Genomic DNA, 21712 nt, shown 5'->3' with positions numbered 1-21712 from the left:
TATTTTGCAAGACACTGGAAGTCTTTGGGGCAGATGAAAAATTTTGTATGAACTCTTAGTTTAGAACATATATAGTTAAAGAGTCTCTAATAGCATTATAATAAAAAAATGTAACTGTGTAATTAGTATCTATAAACAAAGCAAATTCTTCCTTCGTTTTTGACCAATCTCATTTCAGGGCTATGTGAACCAATACTGCCAGATCACACCCACACACAAAGCGACGCTATACAGCGGAAGCAGTAGTGCACATGGCACGGACACAGCTAACACTGCTCACCCTGAGCCATTCATGCTAAGGAACCACCTCAAGCTAGGACCCTGCTGCTCACATCTTTCTACATCTCCTTCCCAGTACACTAGTGCCCAGAGAATAATTTCAGTGGATCTGAAAACTTAAAAACACCTTTCTATCTTATTTCCTGCTTTGTTAATCTTAAATACTAGATTAGTAAAGTAACAGAAAATCTGTTATCTCCTCAACAGGCTTGTCAGACTATTCTACAATCCCATTCTTTAAGAATTTTACATCGGACGAACGTAATCTCCAGCACAGCTATAAGCAGGAGACAAATCTGGTGAAAAATATGAAATTTAACATGCCACATCCATACTTTTCTGTAACTGATTCTTTCCAGTATCAACTAGTTTAGTAACAACTTACTATAAAAATAGTTAGTGAGCTTTGCAGCATGGATTTGAACGGATAATTGCCCAACTTTTTTGAAATCCGAGTTTTGAATAAACAGAAGGATAAGGAACGTAAAAATGACATATCACAAATGAAACATTTTTAAAAAACACTAGGAACTCTTAATGACCTACCAAATCTCTTCTTTGGATAGTTAAAGGCTGAGAAGGACAAAATATTCCTACTGATGCACTAGATGGCAATCAAGTAATATAAATTCACATTCTTGAACTAAGAGACACACACATTCACACAAAAGAAAAACAGAGACATGTTTAAGGGGAGGCCAAATTGTTTTATTTAATTTTTTAGCGACCAATTGGATTTTTGGCAGAAAGCTCTGCTCTTAATTTTTTCTTTCTTTTTTGTCTTTATAGAAATCAGCAGTGCTCAAATTGATGGGTTGGAATTTTACTCAAACTCCAGTAATTTTAAAAACAAACAGATGAAGAGGAATTCCAGATACTGTTTCCAGAGCAGAGAGCAAAACTTCACATTTGTAAGAAAATTCCATGTTTATACTTGATTGGGACACAATGTAAAACTATTGTCAGTAGTGCATGAATAAAACATTCACATTTGATCTGGAACCTTAAAAGCAGAAAGCTGTACTCTCCTTCCGAAATTTTCATAACCTTGTGCAAATCAAGTCAAGTCTTCATGTGTCAAGCACACACTTAAAATTGTCCATATTTTATATACAAGACATCTACCATTCAGGCAGTGCAAAATACATCCTTTCATAACAAAACTAAAATGTACCTCTCAAAGTATGAACAAGAATATACACATAATACATGATATACACTATTTACACAACCATAAAAAATATAATACAAGGATATTTTTAATGTGATTATAAGACTTGACAGTCCTTTGCAATTTTGTTGCAACAAGGCATGTTTATGTTTCCTGGATGGAGTTTTCTTTGCCAATTACTCAACAGATCTTGGAAACTACGCTTGAACTTTTAGGAGAGTTTTCAAATGGACTGCCATCAACTCCCTGTTTTGGTCAGACGGTTCAGCTGTGCCCCCCACCCAGTGGCTGGGAGGCTTTGGAAGGACACTAGGAGATGGTGGGTCACTAAATTTTGCCCCAGCGTAATTTTCTTTTTGGCTCGCTTCAGTTAGGGTGATAGGTTTCTTGGACTTGGCATTTCTGAAGTTCTCTGCGTTTTTAAGTGGCTTTTTCTCCTGCTTCTGAATTATTTCTGGCGACACGGAATCCTGCCAGAAGTTCTCTATCTTTTTTGCTGACGTGATCTTTGTCAGTGGCACGTTACATTTATTCTTCTGTCTGTTAATCTTTGGTTGTTCACACAGATGTAAACCGTGAACGGGCTGGCTGAAAGGGATGGCAGCCTTCTCGGTCTTTCCCATCTTGTTCTTTAAGAACTGCAGAGACAATGAATTCAGGTCAACACACGACCCCTCTCCCTCAGGAGGTGCCTCGGGCAGCCCGCAGGCACGGAGCCGCTCGCGGGGCAGCTGCTACCCGGGCGCGGAGCCGCGTCCCCGCGCCGGGCTCCCCAAGCACTGCACCGCACCGGAGAGGCGGAGCGAGCCGCCCCCCGCAGCTACCCCACGTCTTCCCCAACCGCCCCTGCAGGCACGCAGGGGCTGGCCGGCAGCGCCCAGCAGCCGCCGGGCTGGCGGCGGGGCCTCTCCTCCGCCGCCGCCGCCGCCATGGGGCGCTGCGCCCCGCGCACGTCCCGCCTGCGCGCGCAGGGGCGGCTGGCGCGCGGCCAGCAGGCTAAATCCGGCTGTTGCTGGGCGCAGCGGCGGGCGCCCATTGGCGGCGCGAGCAGCCAATCGCCGCTGCTCGCTCGTCCGCCCTCCCCCCTCCGCCCCGTCCGAGCGGGCGTAACGGAAACTCAGCCCCCCGCCGCCCCCCTTCCCCGCGCCGCCGTGGGGGCGACGGGAGGGGGCGAGCCGCTCGCCGCCCCCCTCCGGCGGGGAGGCAAAGGGCTCGCCCGGCTGCCAGCGAGCGGGAGAGTGCCGGGGAGGGGAAGAAGTGATGAGAAGTAGCGGAGCCCCGTCTTTACCTCCTTCCTGAGGGGTTTGCTGGGAGCGGGTCTTGAGGGGGCGGGCGCGGGGGGCTCCTCCGGGGGCGCCGTGACCAGGCCAGCGGCGGCTGAGACCGTTGGCGCAGGGTGAGCTCTTAGTTCGCCCGCGCCCTGCGTCCCCAGCGGGGCCCTTCTCCCCAGGCCGGCGCGATGCTGTTGGTACTGCTGGTAGCGGCTGGGTAGGAGCCCCGCGGGGCTGGGCCGGATCTTTCCTTTCTTCCGCCGGACTCTCTTCAGCGCGGGCCGTGCGCTGCCCCCCGGGCCTGCCAGGCAGCAGCTGGGCTGGTTTTCACAGTTGCTGTCCCCTCGCCTGAGGCGCTGGAGGAGAGCGGAGGGCAGCCGCCTGGGGTCTTCGGAGCCCGCCGAGATCCGAGACAGGAAGGGCGGCGGCACCGTGGTGGTGACCATGGTGGGACGTGGGTACCCAGAGCTGTACCGGGAAGAGGGGTCGAGCCCAGGCGGGGACGAGCTGGTCGGGTCGCTGGGAAGCGCCTGCCCGAGCTTTGTAGACTGAGATGGTGGCGCAATCGGATCCGCTGCTAGGAGAACATGGCGGGGGAGTGAAAGGAGCAGCCAGCAGCGCCCCGGTGTTGTTACCCGAGCGGGGCACGCCCCCTTCCGGCCCGCCGCCAATCGCCGCGCGCGGATGGCGTCAGCGCCACGCCTCTCCACCGGGCGCAGCCAATCTCGGCGAAACTGTGGCCTCGCTGGCCCCGCCTCGGCCAATCGGAAGCGACACAAACACTTGGGGCCACGCCCGCTTCCGCAGGTCGTCCAATCCGGGCAGACACAAACAGCGGGCACGCCCCAGTCTCCGAGTCCTCAGCCCGCAGTGAGAGGCGAACGGGCGGGGTGGGCGGTCCTCCCTGCGAGAGCCGCCGGCCAATCGGGCGGCACACAAACAGCCGCGGCCACGCCCCCGCGCTCCCCACAGCCAATCGAGGCGGACGTAAACAGGCCGTGGTGCGCCCCCTGCTGGGCGGCGGCGCGCCGGCGGGCAGGCACGCGTCGCCCGCCATGGAGGTGCCGGCGCTGCGGCCCGCGGCGGCTGCCGGGCTCCCGGCCGCGGCGGCGGCGGAGGAGGAGGAAGAGGAGGGAGCCGTCCGTGAGGCAGCGGGGCGGAGGCGGGACGAGCGGAGCTTAGAGGCCCTGAGCCTGGCTGCCAGCGGCGGGGCGGCGGCGGCGGCGGGGCGGCAACTGCCGGAGGGGCGGCGGGCGACGCTGGCGAGCGCCCTGGAGCTGGAGGGGACGGTGCTGCGCGAGGGGCGCCTCACCCAGTTCGTAGCCAACAACCTGGAGCGGCGGATCCGGCTGAGCGGCGCCCCGCGGGGCGAGCCGCCGGCGGCGGCGGCGGGGGGCGGCGGTTCTATCCCCGCCATTGACCCCGGGGCGCTGCAGGACGTGGTGGCCCTGGCCGGGCAGGTGGCGGCGCAGGTGGACGAGCTGCTGCGCAACGTGCACTGCGGCCTGCAGGCCCTGACGGCGCTCAGCGTCGGCTGCATCCAGACCTACCGCGACGGGGTGGAGAGCCTGGGCGAGGCGGCCGACCTCAGCATCCGCGCCATGTACGCGCTGGTGGCGCGCTGCGAGGAGCTGGACCGCGCCATGCAGCCCGTGCCCGCCCTGGCCAAGCGCATCCGCGACATGAAGGGCACCCTGGAGCGGCTGGAGGGGCTCTGCAAGTAGCGCCGCCCGGAGGGCGGGGGGGGGTCGCCGCCGGGATGCCGAGCGAGGAGCCGCCGCGGATGGGAGCCGCGGCCCCGCCGCCGCCCTTTGCCGCGCCAGCAGCGCGCCCGGTGGGCCTTGGCCGGGCGCTGAAGGCGGGGGGAGCTCGGCCGCTCCGACGAGCCCCGGCCCGGCGGGTGCCCGCCCCGCCGCGGGCTGCTGCTCTCCCTCTCCGGTAGCACCGCCGCCGGGCCCGAACACGGCGCCTCTCTGCGCCCTTTCTCCGTGCCCCTCTGCGTGACCAGCCGCACCTGTGGCCGGTTCGCTGGTATTCGTCTGGAGGAAGTGAGATTTTTGCAACCGATTAAGGTTGAATTCGCGGGGTAAATGGCAGACGGTGCTTTTTAGCTTCAGCTCCATTAAAGAATTTGGATTCCACATGCCTTATGCTTTCTATTTATTGAGGGCTAGGAAAAACTAACCAATCTCAGTTAAAAGCAGCTGTTAATTTTTTTTTTTGTAACCAAATTTGAAATTGTCGTGAATACTTGTTCGATGCTTGCAGGCATACATGCTTATTTGTTGTTAACTTAGTGCCTGACGAGTAATTCTCACTTCTGCCGTTACAGCAAATAAATACGCAGAACACTGCTGTCTCTTTTCTTACAACTGTGTCCTGTAAGATAAGAGGAGATTTAATACATATAGCAAAGACACTTTCTGAGAAGAATATAAAATACGTGGAATATAATTGAGATTTGGTTTAGAAAAATCTATACCCAAAGTTCTAAATAAAAGCCGTCAGATAAAATGTGCTTTGCCTCTATTGGTGTCTACAGTTTTCACAGTGTAGAAGTTTAAATGGCATCACTGTGAAATGGTCCTTCAATTTTTTTAATTTTTTCAATTGGGAAAATACCTATTTAATGAGATGAAGAACGTGAATATGTGATGACATTACATGGGTGTATGACTGACATAAAATGGGTACTTTGGGAGAATTTATTTGTTTAACTTGAAGCTTTTGATATGCATCGTTGTATGCAGAAGTGATTTTGCTGTATCAGTAAGTGTTTCCTTTGAGGCCTGAGAGTAGCCAAATTCTCTGCTCGCTATGCAACTAGCCTCTTAAATGATGCTCTTAGCAATCCATTTAGGTCACAAATGTCCTCGTAACAAGATTTCAGCAGAGAAGTGATCACTGTGATCTTATGTATGTGTAATGGTGCTTTTGGTGACCAGTGGCTCCTAAAAAAACTTGGAGCAAAGGTAGAGAAATACTACCCAAGTCCTGTAGCTTTCATTTGAAGAGCAGATAGGTTTATGATGGGTGCAGCTGCTACCCCACCATAATCACGTTAAAAACACTGAATGAGGGGCAGAAGCTGCGATATACTAAAAACACCGAATGAGGGGCAGAAGCTGCGATATACTTCTGCTTGTAGATGATACGGAATTGTAACAAAATAATTTGGTTTTATGCCACCCTTGGTTTGCATAATGCCAGTCTCTGGCCTGTTTTGGGCTTCTCAACATGGCCCTGTTTTTCCCTCAGCACGGGTGTATTTCACTTGTGGCCTTTCAGCCCTAGCAATGGGAGAAGGCTGGAAATGGGCTATGCCAAGGTCACGGTCTTTGTGGTCACAGCTCCCATGGTACTGTCTTCTGGGGAATAGCCGTGGCTCCAGAAAGGGACCGGGGGTCTAACGGAGATGAGCAGAGAGGAAAAGGAGAATTGCACTGCCCCTGCCTATGGGCCTAGAAGACACTAAAGATTTCTTAACACCACAGCAACAGATGTACGCTTAATAGTTTTGGGGTGTTATTCTTGGGAACGTTTGAACTTGTCTATCATGGAGATGCAGTTTTGCTAAGTATCTTTTGTATATGTCAAGAGTGAAAACCAAAGTTTGATATTGCTTAACCTGTGTGTATTGTTGAAATGTACAGGAAAGACCTGCAAGCTTATTTGTATAGCCACATATGTACAGCTATACTTTATTCATATGGGCTAAGGTGAAGCTTTAAGGCTCGCTATTGGTTTTTGATAGCATTTCCTTTGCAGTCACCTACGTTCAATGCTAATTCTCTGCTAAAATTGTCAAGTCTGTAGAATAAAATTATTACTTTTATGTTTTTAATTGTTAGTGATTAGTTGTTGAAGTGTTTCGCTTCTTAATTATTGCTTTTCTTATTTGGTAAAATAACTTGAAAGCTAATTTAAACTGCTCCTGCATCTGCACAGAGACCCATTAATGTGATCGCAGAGCTGGTTTCAGTCTAGGTCCTCAGGCAGTAATTTCTGACAGTGATGTCATTCATGTGATGGAAGAGGGATGACTAGTGAATTACAAACATGAAGGAAATGGTAATTACACTGTTTGGGTTTGGTTTTTAATATCTGTCTGAAAGCTTCAGCTTGTTTGAAGGGCAGACTTCACTGAGCTTGATGAAGTGGCTCCTGTTCTCAGACATCTGCCTTGTACGTTTGCCGTCCCTGGGGCAGGTGTGACCGAAATGATGTGAGCATGTTCTGTGCCACCACGGTCGATACCAACATGTTATCGCATAGTTGCTGTGGTTTCCAGCCCCCCTGTCCATACCGGCCTCCATTGCTGCAGGAATGGTGACACTTGCCAGTGTCTGTCAGCGCAGCTCTGATGCCAGCCCTGCCCTTGCAGTCCCATGTGAACCGCTGGTGAGCTATGTGCAGCTCAGTAGCTTTCAGTGAACCTGGCCTTTCTGCAGCCAGAGACTTTTGTACTGTCTTTTAGAGCCTAGTCCAGGCTTTCTTGTGCATATTCTGTGTTAATTCTGGCACTTCCCAGCTTTTGGATGTTGAGCATGAAAGCATTTTTTAGCCTTTTTTGCTTAACCTGTCAGTGAGCGAAGTAAAACCATGTTTGGACTTCCCAGGACTTTCAAATGGGTTTGCATATATTTTCTTGCTTAGTCACTCAGCTTTACAGTTGGTCTCGTTTTCCTTTCCTCATCAGCTGCCAAGTGAACTTCCATTGTAGCAAGACAGGCAAGGTCAAAGAAGAAAACTAGCAAAATGTAATGACGTGCAGAGCACTAAGCAAAGCCAGATACAGAATTAGCTGTGTGCCAGGAATTACTTCACCTCCCTGCTCTGATAACCACTAGTGAATATATTAAGAATTAGGTTACTCTGTTAGGAACTAAGTCTGATAATTTTTTTTCTTCAGGACAAGTGTCAGATCTGAGTATGAAAATCCTTCTGATGAGGGTGTGGTTGGTTATGCTTTGTTCAGGGCTTTATCTACCTTCCCTCCTTTGTGAGGTTTTTATTCTCTGACAATGATTCCATATCCATGCTATTTAAAGGAGCTTTACCAGATAAAACCTTACTACAGGTGAAAAAAACAACTTGTCACCCAAAGCAGGAATGAACATTACTGACATTTCACCTTTAAGGCCTTTTTTCAGTACTATTTAATTACATCAGATATTCAGTAAGTAAATATACCAACTTTTTGTGTGTCTTGCTTCTAGCCAGACACTAAAATACATGAGTCTTTTGGCTGGAATGTCCAGATTTATGGGGGTACTTACTCCTTTGAGTAAGGTCTTGATTGAGTTATGGGCATGAGGAACAGCATGTGACTTGAATCCAAGCGCATACTTCTTAGCATTAAGGATGCAACTATAAATGGTTTCAGATAGCATGTCTGTACTACCATAAGATAAAAACCTTAATTTTAAAGCTTCACATTATTAGAAGCCTTCCAGAGGAGTTAGTAGATCAGCTCTTGTAGCAAATTCTGTTAGCTGAAACTGTCTTTAAGATCGAGGCTTATTGCAGTAGGTGTCATCCAACGTAAGACAGGTTCTTGCTGTCAGATGCCACACTACCTCATCCTGATCAACACTGGTGTGTACACCTGAAAAAACTTTAAAAGATCAGCAGATCGCTTTTATATTTCCGTCACAACCCGCTTTTATTGCTAGGAAATTGCTTTGAGAAAAGGACACTCTCACAAAAATCATGAAGGGTCCAGTTAGTCCATTTTTGTGAATGTTTTCTCCACTTCTCACCCTACCCTGGCCCCATTCAGGAAACATGTTCTGGATCTCCTGCCATGCATATAAGAGCACACATGGAAGAGAGAGGGGTTCATCACACTTCTCCTTTACAAAGCTTAACGCAGTTACTGCATCAGATGCAGGAACTGAAACTCAGCTGGATGTCACATTTGCTGCTCCAGCTTGGTGCCTGGGGAAAGCTTTCATCATCATTATTCTCTGCTGTTCAAAGCTCCAGAAGTAGAGATGTGATCAGTGGACTTGGACCCTGAGCTTCCACCTTAGAAGTGAAGGTCCTCTTGCCTCCTGTTATGACAATAGTAGCATTATGCCCTTTTCTTGTAACATGAAAAATGATAATCAACATTTCAAACCTTCCGGCAGTTCTGGTTCCCTCCTACTATTTAGACATGTTAGAAGCAATGAAAAAAAGAAACCAAAATTAAAAAAAAACATAGCCCTCCCCGCTCCCAGACTGTTAATTGGCCATTTCATAAATAATAATAGTTATTGGCTGTCAAGCATAATGTGCTTGAGATGGCTCTTGCAGTAGTGTTGAGTTGCAGTAGTGTTGAATCCTGATGAGACTTAAAAGAACCTGAGTTTAAAGAAAATACTGCATTTTAATTATAATACTGATAGGGTTGGGGATGGGGCAGGCTACACAACACTTGCAAAACTGGCATCTGTTATTTGCTAGCAGGGCTGGACTACCGTGTACATCAATCAGGATGCAGCAACATTTATTAACTGGGAGGGCAGAAAAGCAGGGTTAAAACTATCTTGATTATTTTCCTAGATGACAGCTAGAAAGCGCTGTCACTGTAATTGGTTCCAGAATTGAGTTAATGTTGCTGTGATTAATTACTGTGAAGTACCTTTGTTGAAAGTTGATTTATTTCAGAGAAGGGTAGTAATTTATGTCAATATTTTTATTTTCATGTATTCTAGTTAGAGAGGGAAGAATCCTGGAATTTTGTCCAACACTATTATTTTTTGTCTCAGTGTGACCAACCGTGGTTTTCCCTTGTTTTCTTTATGGATAGTACTGGAAAAATTCCCAGTGTTGAACTTACTTGTAAGAAAAAGAGCCATGCTCAGTGAGTTGTTAGGAAGTGCTGTGTTAAGGACAGTTTCCTTGTCTAGAAGTACATGTAAAGGAAAAGGAAGAAAATGCCGCAAGCTTGCCAGACAATCATTTCTAATTTTACACCATTGTAGTAATCCTGAGTATCTTTTGTCACTGCAATCATTTGACTACACTCAGTAGCAGAAAAATCCAAAAAATCCCAAGTTGAAAGCTTTTTAATAAATGAGCTTTCTTTCCATGGCCTAGTATCAGCAGTGACATTTACTAGCCATTTTCACTCTAGTGAGATTTTTCTTGTCTGAACTTGAACCGTTGCCATACAAGGAAATGATAACCTGAAAATAAACTCCTTTAAAGTCAAAGTATCATTTGACTTTGTTCCTCTTTCTGTTTTCACTGCCTACGCAGTTTGTTTACTCAGTGGATTTTTTTTTTTTCCAAGTCTGGGACTTTCCAGTGACGTTTTCTCAGCTGGAAGGAGAGGGGAGTTTCTCACTGCTGAGCAACATTGGGATTTTCCATTTTCCAAAACTCTTCCTGCGTGCCATTTATAGTTGATGATACAGATCTAGTTTGGTTTTGTTTCCCTCTTTAAAGAGATGTGCAACTACAAGCCTTTCATCTCTTGTGCTCCAATGTCATCAGCTTGCTTTTGTCTGCTGAGAGCATCTGGAAAGTTACGGCAGTGTCCCCCCTCATCCACCATTTTCCAGAGCCACCAGCTGTACTGCACTTCCCCTGGCAAAACCTTGTTCTGGACCTCCTCAGTGGTCAGTGTTATTATTTGATCCCACTTACCATCCGTCTTCAGTTGCATGACTTAGTATATCAGTGTTGTTACCATACTACCAAGGCACCAACCTTCTTATTTAGCTCAGTTATGTGCTCTTTCAGTTGCCCTTGTTTTTCTTTCCTATTCTGCCTCAAATTCAAGATGGTCATCTGCAAGTCTTGGCTGAGGCTACTTTCTGCTGCTTACCTGACCTATTGTCTTTTGATGTCTTCCATTCCTTTATCCTTTAAAATGTCTCAGTAAACTACCTTATGCTTTCTTTTGCTATGACTTCCTCGCTGCTGTCTTCTGCAATGCTCCTTGTATCCAGAATACCCTCCACCAATTGTCTCGTATTTAAATCAACCCTCAGGAGTAGGCAAGTCAGAAACTACATAGATTGTGGAGTTCTACTTGTTATACTACACAGAAAGCATTACAGAAAAACTAAACATCTGTAGCAGAAGAGATCTAGGTCTTATTATTTGGTTCTGATCTATTTTAATAGTATGACAACAAATGCAAATAAACTACTTGCAAAATAATACTAGTATAATTGTGTGCTGTGATGTATCTGGTAAGAGATGGGAAAATCAGTCAGCTGCTGAGTGATCTGCTCTTGATGGGGTTATAGCATATCAAATACTATGTAACATGGTGAGGTGATGCCTCATATATTTGTAAAATATGTGCAAGTCCCCAAAGAAAACTATGTTGGTTTTCCTTTTAATCACAGAAAGATTAAGTAAATACTGGAGTAAGGCTACTGCTAAATGGAATTCTGGTCTCTCTGCCTTCCTTCTGGCACATACACACTCGGAGCTCTCACTGACTTTACGAAGAACTGTATATATTCATGTGGAAGTTACGAAACTTTAGTAGGATGTGTTATATTTATTACTTGCAACAAACCTTGGAAAGGAACAGTGGTAATCTTTACCAAGGATGGGCTTGAATATTAGGAGTACAGGATACGCTGAACCAGTTCCTCGTATTTGTTCAATAACATTCACATATACATACTTTAGTATGGCAAATAAATTTATTTTAAACAAGATTATTCTTCCCTTACTGTCAGTGATGCACAGTCAATGGACAAATGCAAGTCATAACCAAAGGACTAATTCTATGTAAGTGTTAGAATGTCTGTTTTGAAACAAAAAATAACGTTGGGCTGTACTGAGTTGAATAGCTGTAAAAAGTCAAACTTAAAAGTTGTTAAAATTCAAGCTTTAATAATAGTCAGCTAGACAGTTCTTAATAAGTATGTACAGTATTTTAACTAAGATACCTGTCAGCAGTGATTGCAAAGACTTCAGGTGAACCAAATGCCAGGGTCTGTTTCTTATACTGTAACTGAACTGTAAGTGAGGTAACTGATTTGGACATTCAGTAAAGTAGAAGTCATGGAACGTGTTTCTCCTCTATGTTAATATAAACCGGAAGAATTGTGTAATTTGTTGATGACTACTGGAATTTATGTAGCACTGTAGAAATTTTGGGTTGCAGCATTCATGCATCAGCATTTATGGTTGTGAAATCACATAGTCTTTGTCCTTGATGGGCTGTGCTTCGAGATAGGGATGAAAACTTTGTCCCAGAAATAGTTCAGTTTCTCTAACAGACAAAACAGAGACAGGGACAAAACTATATTTGTTTTTGTACAAACCTCTAAATGAGACTTTTAAATATCTTGCTGATAGCTATTTCCATAATACTTGGAAAACAAGTTTCCTGGTTGAACATAGGCAATCAGCTTCTCTTTACACAATGTACTTCCAGCAGCATGACTTGTCACTGCTGACTGCTAGATAGCATATCTTCAACATTATGTATTACGTCTGTAGAAAGGCAGCTGGATGGTGCAAACACAGGGGTGTCATATCAAAAGGTTTCTCTGTTACACTGTTTGATTTATTAGGTTTTTTTTTCTTCTGATCCCTTTTAAGTTCTTATTAGTTCTTTTGGGAATGCCACAACTGAGGCCTTTTCTTCCCTTCCCAACTTTCCTTCTGGTTAGTGGATCTTTTTTCTAGGTTGCACTGCTGTTTTAAACTACCTCTAGGAAAGTAAATCAACAAATAACACTTTGTGCATACATTGTGTTGGCACAGTCAGTGTGCTGGTAAAATACTTGTATTTTGGAAACCTCTTCAATAGCAGGCATGGTTGAAGGTGAACTCTCACTGCTGAGGAGTGTTTCTGTGAGTCACTGCAGAAGTGGCATGCCCCTATGGCAGAAAAGGGTCAGAGATCCCACAGGGAGATCTTCAAGCCTGGCTCCAGGTTGCTGTGAGAAGGAACAATAAATAGGTCAGGTGGTAAGTTGCCTGTATCGCCATAGATCTCCCAGAGTGGATCTGCAGGGCTGGCAAGTACTCACTGCAGCCACTGTCTCCTTCAGTGACAGAAATTATGTTATCTCTGAGGTAACTCATACTGTTGAAACTGGGTACACATTTACTTATCATGCTTTTGGATGCTATTGTTAATCTAGAAGAAAATGCTATTTAACATTAAACAGATGATGAATGTAATTGAACCATCCTTTTGTAGCCCACACCCCATAAAAAAGAAAGCAACTGCCAATTTTTGTTCATGTGGTTTTGCCGCCCAAAGATAAAAAAGCTTCTTTATGGTGACAGTGGGTGTCAGTAGCAGATGGAAAAGAACATAGCTAGATCAGGAACAACAGTGGATGTAACCATAGTTTGCTGCCTGTGGTTATCCAAGAGCTGTCCTGAGTTTAACTTTGTCTTGGTCTTTCCACATTGGAAAGATAACAGCAGTAAAATTCCCACATGATTTTTCGGTTAAAGTATGAGTGAAATGTTTGTTTCGAGATATGGATTAATAATGTCAGTTGTGGACTTCTATTAGTTCAGCTTCACACATTAAGCTGACCCAAATTTCCTTCAGATCCATGTTAGATCACAAATCTAAGAGAAACTGAGGCCATGTTTGGATATTTGGCAGCAATGCCAGGCACATGTTAAGGCAGCCTGAGCAGCCCCTTTCCTACCCCAGCCCTGCCCACTTGTTCCTGACCATCCACTACATTGCCCCGTGAGTTTGTCCATACTGCTTATGCAGTCACAAAATGAACCAGAGCAAGAAACTCGACCCAGTGGAGCCTAGCAAAGAAGGAGGGGAGGCTTATTTGCTTTTCAACTGCATCGATTCCTTGCCTTGTTTCACTGCAAGACAGTTGCTTAGCACAAGGGTGGGTTAAACATGGAGAATAAAGGGTGCGTGAGCCTGATGCTCACAGATGAGGTAAGGAAAGTGCTCAGGGAGGGCTTGAAGCTGCTACCACTCAGATCTTGTTGACCCACAGCTTACAAAAGTTTGTTGCTTGTGCTTGTAGCTGGGTTGCTCCCAGGAAAGAGGCCCATAGCTAGAAGCAGGGTTGCACTGGAAGCTATCATTAAAACAATGCCTTAGATTTTAATTTTATGCTGTTAGATATATAAAAAATCTTCTTCTGCATGGCTGAAACTTCAGCTACCAAGTGGGTAAAGATTACCTAGCAACAGCTCTACCCGTTTCAAAGCTGGTACAAACTGCAGTGTAGAGAAGAATAGAAAATAATGATGTGCATTGTATTTCAGGACAAAATGCCTTGTCTTTTCATGCTACCTATTCCCTCTGTGGTAATCAAATTTTGTATCTAATATGCAAACAATCAAAACAGGCTTCCTATTTTAAACAAGCATATCCTTGTGTATAACCAGCACTGTGTCCACACTGTTTATACTCATCAGAGATTCTCTTATCTCTGTGTCATCGTTCAAAAATTTACATTTAATAAATCATGTTAGTTCTATTCATGACTCTCTGCTGTTGTGTACCCAACGTTTGCTGGCATGTTTTTATAATTCTCCGTATTAGAGAACATGTATAGGTAGGGCCTGAGTCACAGTCCACTGAGACTGATAAAAGCCTGTCACTGACATTTAGAAAGCTTAGGATGTGTCATGTAGTGGGTCTCTGAAAAAGCATCAGTTATAGTAAAAAATACAATAGTAAGCTCATTTTAGCAGATCTAACTCCCAATACATGGAGGGATATGTGGAGATTTTTCTCCCCAGAGGGATTTTTGAAAAGCAGTTTCTGTAGAGCAGAGGTAGATACGGGAATTCATGAAGTGACTTTTCTGAAGAAGTGTTAACATTTTCCAGTAACAGCCTGCACTGTTTCAGTGCATAAAGATTGTTAGCCAAACCCCAAAACTTCAAACTACTCAGAGATCTAGGAAATTCATTTCAGGCAAGTAGAGAGTCATCTTTGTACCTCCTTCCCTTTCTCAAGGATCTTAATCTTTCTGAGTAACTCCCTAAAAGTCCATCTGAACAAGAAGAGTTTTATACCTATACTGAGCGAAGGTTTGAATACAAGGGTTTTTTTGTGTTAATCTTAACTAGTGACAACAGGTAAAACCAGCAGTGGAAGGAAGTGGCATGGACTTAGCTGTAGCTGTTTGAACAGCAATGGACCACAGGCACTGTGTTCTCTGAGGCAAGGTCCATTCCATAATGTCTATGGTAACCTGTCTCTGTGCTATGAAGCCTAAAGTGGTGAGAATGTGAAAAAGAGTGTTTCTAGGGAACAACAAACACATTTCAAGTGAGAAAAAAAAATATTTTCCTTTCTCCAAGGAATGCTTGGAAGACATGAATTTACAACCTATACAACATCATTGTCTAAAATGACATTTGCCAACTTACTCTTAAGGTTCCCTAGATCAGATGTATATGCTAGGATATTGCTCTTGCTCTCTACTTCCTCTTGCGTGAGGCTTTTTCAGGAAAGAGTAGCATGTATTCTTGTAAAGCTTATTCCACAATGCATGCTGACAGAAAGCAAACCTACCCTCTCAAGGGCAATTTTTGAGCATCTGATCTTTTTTATATATATATTTATATGTGCATGCATATATTTTACCATAATGTAATTAGTATACAATATAAATATATATTCAGATTCTATTTTTAAAAAGTTTGTGTGGCTGCCAGGCTGATCTCTTTGCTTTACTCCACATTCCTTTCCTTTGCCTTGGCCAGCTTCTTAGGCTATTTTCAGGACTGCAAACACCTCAACAGAGACTGTGGACTTCATTTACAATTGTATGGTATGTTACACATATTTATTATTATAAAGCCGTACAAATAAAACCAGGTCTGTATGTTTTTTTTCAGGTACTATATTTTAGCTTATACATGTATTCCTCTTCACAGACTTTATATCCACATATACCCATAGTATACATATCTATAGGCACAGCTTACAAAGCAGAAGGTCTGAGAGAGTGCCTATGGGTAATCTTTTCTTTGTGTAACTGATCACATGAGAAAAAGATTTCTGGCAGTATAGCAACCCAGAAGTTGATCATCATGTATGCAGGTTTGTAGGCTGAAACACTGACCTTCTCTCTGAGCTATTTCAGGCTGTAGAGGAGAGATAACCCTCTAGCAGCTACTGGCTGGCCTAGCCTGCCTCTTGCACTAACCAGGACCTCAGTAACTCCGTTAACATTTTAACTGCAGCCTCAATTCAGGGCAAGATTTTTACAAAGGTGTCCATATTCAGGCAGTAGAGAAACTAGAAAGTGTAGCAACAGAACGCTGTTTTACTTGGTGGAATCCAGTCGCTCCCCAGCCCTGCTCCAAAGACTATGAGTCATGCTTTCCACTTACATAAATTAAATGAGTTTCTCATATATTATGTCATACTTTTCCCTACTGCTAGTCTTCTTCCATCATGACATTTTAGCTGGTTGATTACTTTATCCATACTCAAAGCACACCTCTACCATATGATTTCATTTTACGCAGCAGACCATATATTCTTAAATGTTACATCTGGGTATTTTCTACAGTATACATTTCCACTGAAGACCTTGCTTCACAGCTGATGCGAGTAAAGAATCATCTAGGTCAAACTGTGTTAGTCTTCCAGGAATGACAGGCATCTCGCTTATAAGCTTGTTGTCCAGATGCTTATCTCTGTTACATCAAGCACACTATCATTTTAGCTGCAGAGGAACAATAGCAAGGCATCTTGTTTTTCAGGCCTGCAAGTCAGTGCTTGAAGTCACAGCTGTTGTCCCTCTTCAAGAAAGCAGTCATCTGGACAGACAGACACCTTCTTCCTGCTGTGCAGACACACTTCTTTCCAATTCCTTCCCAGATAGGTCTGCTAAGTAATTCACCTGCTAAGTAAATAATCTGCCATGTCTGCACGTCAAAGCTAAGACTATTAACATCCACGATAGTGGTGTGAGATTTAGAGATTTACACGTCATCGTTACAGCACACACATGCTTGATGGTGTAGTTTGATAGCTTACAGTGACTCCTGCAAGCGTGATACCCAATTCAGGAACCTGGATTTAAAGCAGCTCCATCCTAAGCTCACTGTGTGCTCCATGCCTATACAGAGATTTACTCTACAGGTTGAACAACACTGTAATACCTTAGAGGCTTGAGTTGAAAATGTTGTATTCCCAGAATGAAACCCTGAAGGAAAATTTAAGATTTAAATAAATACTTGAAAGCAAGCTGCTTATATCACATCCATTAGTTTGTTAGTTTTATTACTCTTACAGAAAGTAGGGTGTAGCCTATATTCTACTAAATGTCTGGGTTGTCTTCTGTTGGAAATTTTATTAAGAACTGTATCATAATCTTGCAGTAGGGTATGACTCCAGGAGTTGATTTAGCTATTTTACGCTGTTTCCTTTTTACTTTGGACAGGAAAAGTATCTGTACTTTAGTTTATATAATTTTAAGTCTCTGTGGTGGTGGTGCCCCCTAATGTCTTGAAGACTAAAGACTGGTAATTTTGTTGCTGACTTCCTCTCAAAGTTCTCTATAGGAAGAACACTGTAAATGACATTTTATTTTCTCAAATATCTTGCAGCACTCAAAACTTTGTTTCAACACATATAAGGAATAAAATCATTCTCTTTTAAAATATTTTAATTTTTCAAACCTGGAAAAATATTTTTTCTCAGAAGTTAGGTGCTTAATTATTTGTTGACACCAAACAAATAGGCATGAACTAAAAAATGTTGAGGTCCTAGAATTATCTTTTGATCTTAAAAGTCAGTGCACATGCAGCATTTTTAAATGTAGAAGCCTACGTATATATTTGTTGCAGAAAGTATCTCACAAAGTTATGATTTAATAACAATTTAAGATTTATTTGTGCTGTGAGGTAGATCAAAGGTTAAATTTTAGCAGCACTTAGTGGTTCATTGATTTGAAGATTAACAAAGTGATTCAGTAAAATATAGTTGGTTAAAATAGTGATGAGATTAAAGAATGGCAAGATTCACACTAACTACAGAGTATTCTAAATCATTGTATATATATGTATATATCTAAATACTCAAAACATACACACACACACAGAGGAGGAATATTTGGATATCCAGTGAAATGTATAGACATCCACACTCATAAAGGCAATTGTGCATATTTAAGCACATAGACAAGTAAAGAGATGGATGGAAGATGCTAGTCTATAGTTAAAATTTCCCTCTTCTTGACTTTGGAGCAAATACTCACAATTCATCGGTGTTTCTCAATGGGCGATAATTGAGAGTCGAGAAGAAGTCTGACTTCACCCTGGCCTTCCATTGGCTTTGTGGGCAAACAATCTTCAAACTTCATGAAGTCTGAGCCTGAGAGGCATCCCGGCTCAGGGAAGATGCTGGTCATAGCCCACTACAGCCCAGGAGAGCTCAAAGGGTCTCACTTAGGGTCGTGATTTATAGGGTCTGAGATAATTGATTTTTTCCAGGTACTTTTCCATTTCAGCCCAACTTGGATGACAGAATATTCTGGTACTTTCTACCAGTTGTGCAGGCCCAGAACTTGTTAGAACTTGGAGTTCTGGTATCACCTCCTTTGGTCCAAGACCAAGTACAGAGGTACTAGGCTGTCAGGAAGAACTGATGGTTCTTATTAAATGGTAGGAGAGGGGGGCAGAGACCCGGTGGGCTAAGGGAGTGCCTTAATGCTCTGGTTCCCTGCCTTTGTCATTGTTCTCAAATGGCAGGAGAGGAGGGGGGCAGGAACCAGGTGGGCTGAGGGGGCTCCTTAAGGCTCTGGTCGACTGTGTTTCCCAAGCCACTGCAGTTGACATGTGGTCTGTTCCCAAGCAACAGGGGAGGTAGCAATCAGGAGCATTAAGGGAGTGCCTTTATGCTCTGGTTCCCTAACTTTCCCTATTCATCTTGAGTTGGTATGTGACCCAAGATAGGGAAAATTGCACTAAGCACCAAGTGGCCTAATAAAGAGGGCATTGCATCACCACAGTATTATAGAACTTAACCATAAGCAACCATAATTTTAACTTTCACTTAAATTTAAAACGGTTTTCATTGTACTGTTTTTTAGTTTGCTTGTTTGTTTTTGTTGTTGTTGTTCTGATACTATTAGAATCTAAGTACTATCGGCACAAAATACAACTCAGTAACAAAGAAGTTAAAATATTTATTCAGATTTAGACAGGATTCACCCCTCCTCACAAAAGCTTCAAGCATGCTGAAAATCAGTCATAAAGGAACATTGTACTAGTCATCCATTTTGTCATAAGTCAGTTTGCCGTGAACATTAAAACCAATAAGCAAGGAATGTATTAATTGAATCAGTAAATAAAAAATAAAGACATGTTCTGCTATGTTCCATATATGATAACTTACAAGTTTATGGCATCAGGTTTCTTTCCAGGTGAACACCTATACCATGAAGTGGAAAAATAATACTGTATGAATCATGTTTACATACAGTTAGCTTCTTTCACAATTACTTTCACTTAAATAAATCCTGCTGCAGTCTCAGTTTAGCAAATAATCTGTTTGATCTTTGGCGTTTGGTTTTGTTTCCTTTTTTTTTTTTTTTTAAGAAAATGTATTTACTAGATAAAGTTTCATAGAACATCCCGAAGGATGTTTTTATTTTCCTATTACAGTCATTATTACTTTATGAACACATGGAAAATAGTGCTATACTGAAGCAGAACAGTAATAGGGTTGTTGACCTCCATCAATGCGGAAGAGGGCAACACCATGTGTTCTTCCTTCAGGCAACATACCTAATTTATCCTCTTTGTGTAGAACAAGTAACTTAAATTCTCTAGCTACTTACAATATTAATATATGACATTAAAAGTGTAAGATTATTCATCAGCAACAATTTGGGTAAATGTTCAGTTTGTAATTAGGAAAAAGAGCTAAAGTGTGCATGATGGGTTTGGTGTGTTGGGGTTTTTTATGGTTTTAAGTCAAGGAAGAACACAAATGCAACTTGCCACTACCTGGAAACAGTGTGGCTGAACTGAAACCAAAGAAGTCAACATACCCATGGCACTGAGGATGAACCACATCCTGGGAAAATGACTTCTTGATTGTAGTGTCTGCTCTGACAGGAAAAGGATTTAAATTGGTGAGCAGAAACTTGAGTAAGGATACAGGCACCTAAATGCCTCTATGTGAAAGTGAATCGACATACAGAATAGAGGGAATGTTATATCATAGACTATTAAAACACTTGCAGTTGCATTCTCAAAGCAATCCTTGAAACAACCACTACGGACACTACGTGCACAGCTATATCGGCCTTTGCGAGTTACTCGAGGAACTTGGTGCCCTCTGCTGGTATATCAGGAAAAAGATAATTTAACTGTTAAGGTCACAAAGTCAACAAGGAAACTTATGTCCGTTCACTAAGGCTGTTTGATGTCACATGCAAACATCATCCTATACCTGCATAATTTTTTTCAGAGTATCTAACATGGCAAAGCCCAGCATAAACTATCCATGCAGAACATGTTGTTGTTAAAACTGTTAGAAGCTGTAAATAACCGAGTTCTCCAGACCAGAAGGACACCTCACCAGAGCAAGTTAAGAGTAAACAGAGTCACTTGAAATCTGTTTTGTATCTGTGGGAGTCAATGCAGCAACATGTTCTCAAACATGGCAATACTCTACTACTCTGCTGGAGAATACTGGTCTTTTGGGTGATTGGATTTTCCCACCATGTAAAATTCCCTAAGGAATACACTAAACAGTGATGACAGCAACAGGGACTATTCCCTGCTTCTATATTCCCTGTCCTATATTCCACCTCCTAATGTCATATTTCTAACATATTCACTCTTAAAATCTAGATGAAAACCACCATTCCCATGTCACTATGATCTGATCAACAGAACACCACTCATTTTGCTCAATAGTAGCTGTGACAGTGTTTTGTTGGGAAAAAAAAAAAAAAAAAAAAAAAGGAACAACCAGCTTCCTCCTTTCTCATTCAACAGCTGGCTTCAAACTGTCATCATTTTTGGTACCTGATGTGGAGCAAGATGGTATGTGGCAAACAGAGCGAAGTGTCACAACTCAGGAAAAGCCCTCCAATGTGGTGAAGGTGCTGTGCCAAATGGCTACTCACAGGACTCCCTCAACTCTGCTCAGCTAAGCCCAGAACCACCAAAAGGCTAAAGTATGGATATGCCTGGCTAAGCTCATTTTGGCTGTATGCTTCAACTCCCTACCTTATATTTAAAATTTCAAATATTTTATTTGCCTTGTGCGTTGCTAAATAAAAACAGATGTACATATCCTCCCAGTTTAACTATACAGCTCTACATGGTATTTTTGCTCTGTACCTAACTTTGTTTTAAAAGCATATCAGAATCTTAAAGCCAGATGACAAGAACAGGCATTATTGCTCATTCATGATATATTTTTGTACTATTCTTCACATCTTCAAATGTTTTCGTTCCTAATTTTGCCATACTGCTGACGTTAATGTACATTGCTCCTCATTTACTGAAATCCGAAACTGAGCATTTTGCAGTTATTCTTTGCTTCTTGCTCTTTCTGAACATGCCTCGCACTCGTTTCACTTTCTTTTCTGGATGGTCTTCGGCACCACCCAGTGTCTGACTGTTGCTTGTTTGTTCTGTAAAGGGAAAATCAGCACCTTATTTCAAATATCATAGTGTTTTAATGGAATTACATTTAATAGTTACAGAAAATAATATAAATAGTCTTTCGCTGTAGAAAGTGTGCTGGTTTTGGCTGGAATAGAGCTACTTTTCTTTGTAGTAGCTAGTATGGGGCTAGGTGTAGGTATTTGATTTGAGCTGGAACCGGTGTTGATAACACAGGGATGTTTTCCTCATTGCTGAGCAGCGCTTACACAGAGTCAAGGCTGCCTCTGCCTCTCACCCCACCCCACCAGTGAGTGGGTTGGGGGTGCACAAGAAGTTGGGAGGGGACACAGCTGGGACAGCTGACCCCAACTGACCCAAGGGATATCCCAGACCACATGGCATCATGCTCAGCATAGACAGCTGGGGGAAGAAGAGGGAA

The 21712-nt window shown here is 43.5% G+C and overlaps 2 protein-coding genes across 2 annotated transcripts; one reads left to right on the top strand and one right to left on the bottom strand.

Moving 5' to 3' along the window:
• Nucleotides 1-965: 965 nt before the first annotated feature.
• Nucleotides 966-3300, bottom strand: PNRC1 (proline rich nuclear receptor coactivator 1). Its single transcript, XM_074896021.1, has 2 exons — nucleotides 2739-3300; nucleotides 966-2088 (listed from the first exon to the last, which is right to left on the bottom strand). The coding sequence occupies exons 1-2, from the start codon at nucleotides 3165-3167 to the stop codon at nucleotides 1648-1650; spliced, it is 870 nt and encodes a 289-aa protein (XP_074752122.1). The 5' UTR covers nucleotides 3168-3300; the 3' UTR covers nucleotides 966-1647.
• BORCS6 (BLOC-1 related complex subunit 6) lies at nucleotides 3275-6571 on the top strand. Its single transcript, XM_074896020.1, is given in 2 exon segments — nucleotides 3275-3343; nucleotides 3345-6571. Coding segments are annotated over 2 exon segments (1170 nt in total). The 3' UTR covers nucleotides 4446-6571.
• Nucleotides 6572-21712: the final 15141 nt, after the last annotated feature.

This window comes from Athene noctua, chromosome 1 (genome assembly GCF_965140245.1).
Source record: "Athene noctua chromosome 1, bAthNoc1.hap1.1, whole genome shotgun sequence".
NCBI classification, from domain to species: Eukaryota; Metazoa; Chordata; class Aves; order Strigiformes; family Strigidae; genus Athene; species Athene noctua.
Note: the sequence above shows the minus strand (reverse complement) of the source record. Positions and strands in the feature narration are given on the sequence as shown.